Here is a 9,233-nt window from a genome sequence, read left to right on the forward strand (position 1 = left end):
GGGACCCTTGTGGCCAGGATCCAAGCCCCTGGACACATGCTTAGGGCAGGGGACCTTCCAAAACAGTCCCTCTGAGGGAGGGGAGTGGGCACACATGGTACCTGCCAAGTCCCCCAAGAGTCCCCTGTGAGCTGGACCAAGCTCTGTTTCCTGCTGAGGCTGGGACAGACAGAACAGACAGCCCGGAGGCTGTGCATGGTTAGGCCTGTGTCCAGAGTATGTGGGCTGTGCAGCCGGGCATGCTGGGGTGGCCGTGCTGGGAGCCGTGGGCGGGTAACAGTTGGATGTGGGGTGTAGATGTAGGTGCCTTGTGTACCACTGTGGATGTCTGAAATGGGCAGGGTTGTGTGTGTCGCGAGAGAGAGAGAGAGAGAGAGAGAGAGAAACTGTCCTGTGACCCCACGGGTGAAATATGACTGATAGTGACCATAGAAACTTTTGTGGTGTGTGCACGTATGTGTGTGTGTGCTGACAGACAGAACAGTCCTGTGTGTGTCCATGGGTGCAACAATGATAAGCATGCTTCCATATGACTGCAGCAGGGGCCTCTATTGCGTGTCACTGTCTCTGTAGCAATGAAGGAGAACTGTCGGTGTCTGGGTCTTGAAGTGGCTGGTACACAGTCGTATTCAATAAATGCTTAAGGGATGAGTAACCGAACGCAGGGAGACTGACCCAGATCAAGTGTCCAAGGACCTGGTCTTACAAGCGCTTTCTCTAGAGGTCTGTCTGTCCATATCCTGACATTTGGGGTCTCCTGTGCCTCCTGGTCACCCAGCCCAGACCTTGGCACTGTGTAGGTGCTCATGGAATCTTTGATGAACAAAGTAACCAGTGAACAAAAGAGTTCCTGGAGTATGGAGGTGGGAGAGACCCCTGTAGAGGAAACCCCCTGAAGCCCACCCTTTAGCCAGGGTCTGGGGGTGAGACATCTGCAGAGAGCTCTGGGAAACCTGGGTTTCGGGGAGCATTTGGATCGGGGGAAAAGGGAACGGGCTTTGGAGCCAGCCCCGACCCAGGCCACTTCCTCTGTGTGCTTGAGGAAGTGGCCTCGCTTTGCTGAGCCTCAGAGTTCCTCTCTGTACAATGGGGCTCCTGATCCCACTGTCTCAGTCCACGTGGCCCATGGTAGGTGCTCAATGGACGTTTGCTGAATGACTGAATGACCGAATGTCCATCATCATAAGTTATGGCCATGCCCTGTGGGCCGCAAGGCTCTGTAGCTATCCTGGACTCCAGTCACAGCAACACCTGGCTTCTCCCAGGTGGATCCAATGACCCATTTTCCTTTGATTTGAAGCCAGAGGTCTTCCTGGGGAGATGGCAGAACAGCATGGAGCACCCGAGCAGGCTGCAGCTGGCAAGAGCCATGGAGGCCTTGGGGGCAGCTACAAGGTACTGGGCAGGGAGGGGGTGAGAGGGCTGCTCTTGGGCCTCAGGGTCATCTTCCCAGCCAAGCAGCACCTCTGCAGAAAGGAAGAGCCATCCTTCCAACCACCCGGGCCAAGACAAAACGCTCCGGGTGGGTCCTCTGACTGCCACCCTCCCGTTAGAAACTTGTTTCATGACTTTGCTGCATCCTCCCTCGTCTGCAAAACGGAAATGGTCACCCACATCCTGCCTGTGTCAATGGATCAGAGAGGCTCGGTAGTTTCTGGAAACACGGCTCTGAGCTCTGACTCTCCTGTCTGACCTCAGCTTGGTGTCATGCCCTCTCTGGGGAAAAGGGCACAGGTTTTGGAGGTTCTCTGGACCTCAACAGCCCCATCTTTGAAATGTGGATGGTGCCCAGACATCGTGCCCAGAGCTGGTGTAAAGGCTAAAAGAAATGAGTGAAGCCAGCTAGCAGAGGGAGGCACACTAGAAATCTGAGAGAAGGTTTGAATGTGTTGGCTCTACCCTTTCCAAACCATCTCCCGGGTCTTTTTGGGAAACTATTCCAGACAGAGTCTAAGGATGGGTCGAATCCCAGTGCCTCCTCTTAACTTGCTGTGCAGCCCAAGGCAAGTATCTTACCCTTTCTGAGCTTCTTTGATCCCTTCTGTAAAATGACTAGAACAGATGTTCACTGGGGATCTTCTATAAAGTCAGTTTGTGTTTCCAGGTGGGTGACAGAGGCAAAACCTTAGTTTGCCTTTGCAGCCCCTCTTCACCTAGGCTTGGGGCAGGCAGAGGTCTTTCCAGAGATTGCAAACAGGTGTTTCATTTTGTAAAGGGGGAATTTCATGTTAAGGAAAATACAGATTTCTGAATTTTTCTCTTGAAAAAATTGGAACTGGGACCTCATTCCCTCATTGCCAGAAGCAGCTTCATTTCCCCACCAACCTCTCGGGTTATTTCAGTCCGCTGGGCTCCCTACCTGGCTCCTGCCAGACATTAGAGTTGGAATCCCTAGTTTAATTGATCTCATTGAAGTTCCTGAACGCGTTTCCCTCCATGGCCATTAGAGGGCAGTGCAGGCCCGCTTCGGTGCTGGCTCCAGGCTGGAGAGATGCAGAGAGAATAAAGCAGATGGCACCTCCCTCTAATGCCCCAAGGAGGGGCAGAGGCTGGAGCCGGGAGCCCAGCAGAGGTGCGATGTTTAGGACGCTGCTCTTCTAGGTGATCGTGTACGAACTAGAGAACTTCCAAGGCAAACGCTGCGAGCTCTCGGCCGAGTGCCCCAGCCTGACCGACAGCCTGCTGGAGAAGGTGGGCTCCATCCAAGTGGAGTCTGGGCCGTGAGTACCTAGACCCCCAGTCCCTCACCACAGCCCTGAGCCTTCTGGGAATGTGGAGGCCCCAGTCTGAGCTCTAGATCTGTTGTGGGGCTTTTGACAACTCCCATGCCTTCTCTGGCCTCATTTTCCCCATCTGTAAAATGAGAGTTGAAGAATTCTCTAGAATCCTAGATATTTGCAGCAAATCCCAGAATACCTGAAGTTGGAAGAAAAACAGCAAGGATGACCTAGCAGCTAGCTCAGTGACTGGAACATGGGATTTAATATTTATCATTTTAATAATCATTGTAACACCTAAAATTTAACATGCATTATGTCATTGAATCCTCATGACCCTGTGAGAGAGGTGTCATTCTTATTCCCACTTTATAGATGGGGAAACTGAGGCCAAAGTGGGTAAGTGTCCCATCCATGTCCACAAGGTAGGCAGGTATCCCAGCTGGGCCCTGAATTCCCGCCTTTGGATTGCAAGTCCAGGCTCTGGCACTAACCACCTGGGTGATCTTCGGCAAGTTGCTTCACACAGCAGGCCTCTGTTTGCTCATCTGTGGAATGGGGATAACAATGGTACGTACTTCAGAGAGAGTTTTTATGAAAATGAATGGAATGATGCAAATAAATACATACTAAAAACAATATAATACGAAGAAGAAGAAAAGGAAGAGGAAGACGTCGCTGTCACCTATGGGTACTTATTGTGTGCCAGGCATTGTGCTAAAGACTTTTCTGAGTACTTTGCACAGAGGCTAGATTCTCAGTAACATTCGCTAGGATGGTTTTCTGGCCCAGAGTCTCAGAGACAGTTCCTGGTATGTCCTAGCAGCTCCTTTAATTACAGATCCAGGAATTAGCAGTAGGGTTGGAGGGAGGGTGCAAGGTTCAAGGTCAGCAGCTCTTGGATCCTTCTCTCACTAAACTTGAATGCTTCCTCAGCTGCAGCAAAGGTGACCCAGGCAGGCCTCTTCCTCCCTCAGGTGGCTGGCATTTGAGTCTAGGGCCTTCCGCGGGGAGCAGTTTGTTCTGGAGAAGGGGGATTATCCTCGCTGGGACGCCTGGTCCAACAGCCGTAATAGTGACAGCCTCCTGTCCCTCCGGCCTCTGAACATTGTGAGTATGGTTCCTGCCCACTTCTGAGCGTTCCTGGAAGCAGGGTGCACCAAGAGCTGGTCAGGCAAGCTCATTGCACGAGCTGGGCTGAGGGCTTGGCCCATATGGACCTGGCCTGGGAAGGGCCCTCATATTTCTGATCTGAACAATTGTGTGGGACAAGAAGTGGGATATTGAATGGACATTGGGTTGGGAGTTGAGACACCAGGACTCACATCTTGAATTAAACCAGCATAGCACTGGGACTTTTCTTTGTAACCCTATTAAAATGATGAGCCATATGGTCCAGTCTCAAGTCAGTATTGTTATCACAGAAATGCCGTCCAGGAAATAACTTCAGAAAGTAACTTCAAAATACTTTAAGTTCTCCACTTGTGTTTCTCTAGCACCTGAAAGGGACACAGTCCACAGTGACACTATTTATTTATGTATTGAGACAGACTCCTGCTCTGTCGCCCAGGCTGGAGTGCAGTCAGTCTCTCTCTCTCTCTCTCAACATTTTTTATTTATGTATTTTTATTTCATTTTGAGTTGCAGTCTCGCTCTGTCACCCAGGCTGGAGTGCAGTGGCATGATCTCTGCTCACTGCAACCTCTGCCTCCTGGGTTCAAGTGATTTTCCTGCCTCAGCTTCCTGAGTAGCTGGGACTGAAGGCTCCTGCCACCATGCTGGGCTAATTTTTTTTTTTTTTTTTGAGACGGAGTCTCACTCTGTCACCCAGGCTGGAGTGCAGTGGCCGGATCTCAGCTCACTGCAAGCTCCGCCTCCCAGGTTCACGCCATTCTCCTGCCTCAGCCTCCCGAGTAGCTGGGACTATAGGCGCCCGCCACCTCGCCCGGCTAATTTTTTATATTTTTTAGTAGAGATGGGGTTTCACCATGTTAGCCAGGATGGTCTCGATATCCTGACCTCGTGATCCGCCTGTCTCCGCCTCCCAAAGTGCTGGGATTACAGGCTTGAGCCACCGTGCCCGGCCTAATTTTTGTATTTTTAGTAGAGATGGCATTTCGCCACGTTGGCCAAGCTGGTCTTGAACTCCTGGCCTCAAGTGATCTGCCTGCCTTGGCCTCCCAAAGTACTGGGATTACAGGCATGAGCCACCATGCCTGACCCACAGTGACACTTTAAACACCGCCCTTCTTCCTCGCCTGCTTCACTCACATCCAGTAGCTGCGCCAACCCTTTCTCTTTGTCACGTAACTGAGTCCTCCTTAGAGGGCAATGGAAGAGGGGAAACCGGGAAGATGAAACTGGCATCTGGTTAGGAAAGAGAGAAAGCTCATATGTTGATACTTTTGATCTCCGTCCACCCTCTCCAGGCCTCAGTTTCTCTATCATTTGAATGATGGGATTGAACAAGATCTGAATATCCCTTTTCAGTTTTATAATCTATGGCTCTAGATTCCTAAATCGACCAGCTTTGGAGGAATCTCCCCATCCCTCCTACAGTGAATTTGGGGGTGGAGGCATCTCCTGAGTCCCTTCCCTCCTGCAGTGGGTTTGGGGGTGGGTGTGTTATTTTGTGGTGACTTGTTGATTCTTTCCGGCATCTGGAGCCTCCTTGACCTCTGTTCTGGATACGGGAGCAGCCGCTCACCCCACGATATTGCCCTCAGGATAGCCCAGATCACAAGCTGCATCTGTTTGAGAACCCAGCTTTCAGTGGCCGCAAGATGGAGATAGTGGATGATGACGTGCCCAGCCTTTGGGCTCATGGCTTCCAGGACCGTGTGGCGAGTGTCCGCGCCATCAATGGGACGTAAGGGACCCAACCCTCACCCTTGCCCCATCTTCTGGTCAGCCATGCCTCTGGCTCCAAACAGAATCAGTGCCCGTAGTTTCTTGCATGATTGATGTTCCCTGCACTCCTGACATTGAGATTTCTAGGCAGCCTTGACTTAAATCAAGTGAAATCTGTTCTCTCCACCTGTTCCCATCTGAGTCCTCCTTTTTTTTTTTTTTTTGAGATAGATTCTCACTGTCGCCCAAGCTGGAGTGCAGTGGTGCGATCTCAGCTCACTGCAAGCTCCGCCTCACGGGTTCACGCCATTCTCCTGCCTCAGCCTCCCCAGTAGCTGGGATTACAGGCGCCCGCCACCACGCCTGGCTAATTTTTTGTAGTTTTAGTAGTGACAGGATTTCACCGTGTTAGCCAGGATGGTCTCGATCTCCTGACCTCGTGATCTGCCTGTCTCAGCCTCCCAAAGTGCTGGGATTACAGGCGTGAGCCACGGCGCCTGGCCCCTTCCTCCTTTTCTAAACATCCCCATGCCCTTGAACTGATTTTTGAAATGTTCTTCCCCTTCACAGCTTCTCGTGTTCTTCTTACCAAGGGGCCCAGGATGTGTGCAGCTATTGAGATGTGACACAAGTTGTACAGAGGAAAATAGGCTTATCACCTCCCTCTTTCTAGGCTTAATATCACCGTTGATGCAGTCTTAGGATCACCTGCTTTTGTAGGTGGTTACATCTCACTTGTGGGCTTATAATCTGGGGTTGGACCTTGAGAGACGCCACCCATCCCTGATAATAATTTATTCAACAATTTTTTACTGAACATCTACTATATGCTGGTATGCAGATACAGAGAACAGCAAGAATGACACATATCCTCTGCCCTCATAAAAATTACATAGTCTGGGGCCAGGCGCAGTGGCTCATGCCTATAATCCCAGCACTTTTGGGAGGCCGAAGCGGGTGGATCACCTCAGGTCAGGAGTTCATGACCAGCCTGACCAACATGGAGAAACCCTGTCTCTACTAAAAATACAAAATTAGCCGGGCATGGTGGCGCATGCCTGTAATCCCAGCTACTCGAGAGGCTGAGGCAGGAGAATAGCTTGAACCCCGGAGGTGGAGGTTGTGGTGAGGTGAGATCATGCCACTGCACTCCAGCCTGGGCAACAAGAGCGAAACTCCAGCTAAAACAAAAAAAGATTACATAGTCTGATAGACAGACAAAGTAACAGGTATTCGCAACGTATTGTGATCAGGATTGTGACTGGGATGCACAAGGGGCACTGGGAGTCCCAGTGAGGCACTCGATTCAGCCTGCAGGAGTCTGGAGACATCTAAATTGAGCTGTAAGGGATGCAAGTGAAAAAAGGGGGAAGGAGAAGGATGAGGTGAGGAAGAGTGTTCCAGGCAGAAGGAATCATGCATACAAAGCCCCCCCCCCACCCCCCCGCCCAACACACACACAGCAGGTTCTGGGAAAGTAGAATAAGAGACTGCAGTGTTGAGTCGTGAATGGGATGTTGAGAGATAAGGCTAGAGATGCTTTGGGAAGGGTCCTGTGAGCAGGGTAAGGAGTTTGGATTCATCCGAAGGGCTCTGGGGAGCTGAGGAGGAATGTGGGCAGGCAGTGCATGGTCAGATGCTGGCTGGAGGCAGGGTGACTGGAAGCAGACCGTCCACATCTCAACCTTGGTCTCCCGGCAGGTGGGTTGGCTATGAGTTCCCCGGCTACCGTGGGCGCCAGTACGTGTTTGAGCGGGGCGAGTACCGCCACTGGAATGAGTGGGACGCCAGCCAGCCGCAGCTGCAGTCTGTGCGCCGCATCCGCGACCAGAAGTGGCACAAGCGGGGCTGCTTCCTCAGCAGCTGAAAGGCACCCAGACCTCAAAGACCCAGACCCACCCTGCGGGGGCTGCAAGGGCAAGAAGAGGAGGCTCCAGGGCTGGGGCGAGGGCTGACCTGTCCACCCTTCCCTGGAATCTGCTCAATAAAGCCTGGGGTTGGTCCCCCACCTGCCATGTTCCTCAGCATCGCTTCCTGAGGGAGCCAGGCCTGGGGCAGGACCTGTGGGAGAGGCGTGCTGAAGGAGGCTGGGGCTTGAGAGTTCTGAGACTCCCAGGAAGGGGCTGTGAACTTTGCCCATATCCTAGGCTCTAATCCTTTCAGGCAGAACCATGTGCCCCTCCTGCCCTGATCTTGTGTTTGTCTGCTGGTGCATGTTTCCACCTGAATGTCTGTTAGTCTACCCACCCACTCATCCATCCACCCATCCACCCACCCATGTGCCCATCCATTCATCTACTCACCTATCCATCCATCCATCCACCCACCCATCCATCCATCCACCCACCCACTCGCCTATCCATCCATCCACTCACTCACCTACCCATTCATTCATCCATCCATCTACCTACCACCCATTCATCCATCCATGCATCCGTCCATTCATTCTTCCTTCCATCTTCCTATATTTATTCTTTCCATTAATTCATCCATTTTTCCTTCCACTCACCCATCTTTCTATCTATCCTTTTATTCACATATCCATCAATTTTTCATTCAATCTACTTGTCCATCAGTCTGTCCATCTGATCCTCCTTCCTCCCTCCCTCCCTCCTTCCTCCCTCCTTCCCTTCCCTTCCCTTCCATTCCCTCCTTCCTTCCTTCCTTCCTTCCTTCCTTCCTTCTCTCCTTCCATTCATCTATCCATTATTTCCCCTTCCACCTCTCTGTGGGTCTGTCTCTGTTGTCACTAATGTGTTCAGCAAATGCCATGCCCTGTTCAGTGTATTCAGCAAATGCCATGCCCTGTTCAAGGCCTAAGGACACAACACAATGTCCTACCCTCCAGGTTCTCACCTTCTATGGGAGAGACAGAAAATAAATAAACAGGTCAATGAGGGCTACTATTTTGGGAGGTGGTAAATACCAAGAACAATAAAGTTGGATAAAAACATGGAAATGATGGGGGTGATGGCCAGAGAACTCTGTGCAGAGGAACCGAGACCTCAGTGAACCACCAGAACATTCCAGGCAGGGAAATAACAGGTGCAAAAGCCCTAGGCAGGAGTGTGCTGGCCTAACAGGAAACAGCCAGGGGGCCAGCAGGTCTGGAGTGGAGTAAAAGACTGGGGGTAGGGGGTTAGAGAGAACAGGATTAGATCATTTAGGGCTTCGCAGACCATAGTGGACTTTGCTTGTTCTCTGAGGGAGGTGGGAGCCATGTAGCATTTGAGCAAAGTGAGCCATGGTCTGCATTGGGATTTGATAGGATCTTTCTGGTTAGGGTGCAAATAATACACTTAGTGGCCAAGGAGGGATGCAGAGAGACCAGTTGGGAGGCTACTGCAGAGAGCCCGGTGAGCTGTGCTGATGTGGTCCACCTGAGCCTCTCTCTCATGCCTCAGTATCTCTGTCCCCTTGCCCAGAGGCCTTCTGCAGCCGTGCCTGGGGTACTGAGTGCCCATTCCACCTCCCCCCACTGACCACTGCTCTGGGCCCCCGTGGATTCATCTGGGCAGTGGGAGTTGCTGGAGAGCTGAACAGACACTGGGGCAGTGCCAGGCATAAATGAAGTCATTATGTATGTATGTATGTATGTATGTATGTATTCATTTAGAGACAGAGCCTCACTCTGTCACCCAGACAGTGGCGCAGTCTCAGCTTACC

The 9,233-nt window shown here is 51.6% G+C and overlaps 1 protein-coding gene across 1 annotated transcript; it reads left to right on the forward strand.

Annotated features, from left to right (window-relative positions):
• The first annotated feature begins 1,233 nt into the window (after window positions 1-1,233).
• Window positions 1,234-7,576, forward strand: CRYBB3 (crystallin beta B3). The gene is made up of 5 exons (XM_033233049.1): window positions 1,234-1,395; window positions 2,602-2,720; window positions 3,695-3,827; window positions 5,444-5,586; window positions 7,269-7,576. The coding sequence occupies exons 1-5, from the start codon at window positions 1,321-1,323 to the stop codon at window positions 7,432-7,434; spliced, it is 636 nt and encodes a 211-aa protein (XP_033088940.1). The 5' UTR covers window positions 1,234-1,320; the 3' UTR covers window positions 7,435-7,576.
• The last annotated feature ends 1,657 nt before the right edge of the window (window positions 7,577-9,233 follow it).

Source organism: Trachypithecus francoisi, unplaced genomic scaffold (genome assembly GCF_009764315.1).
Source record: "Trachypithecus francoisi isolate TF-2019V2 unplaced genomic scaffold, Tfra_2.0 Lachesis_group14, whole genome shotgun sequence".
Taxonomy (NCBI): domain Eukaryota; kingdom Metazoa; phylum Chordata; class Mammalia; order Primates; family Cercopithecidae; genus Trachypithecus; species Trachypithecus francoisi.

Bases quoted from the DNA above. Each gene is read 5' to 3' on its own strand.
- CRYBB3 (XM_033233049.1), top strand. From the start codon at position 1,321: ATGGCAGAACAGCATGGAGCACCCGAGCAGGCTGCAGCTGGCAAGAGC. The intron at 1,396-2,601 runs GTACTGGGCAGG...CTGCTCTTCTAG, and splicing joins GCCTTGGGGGCAGCTACAAG to GTGATCGTGTACGAACTAGA. The intron at 2,721-3,694 runs GTGAGTACCTAG...TTCCTCCCTCAG, and splicing joins ATCCAAGTGGAGTCTGGGCC to GTGGCTGGCATTTGAGTCTA.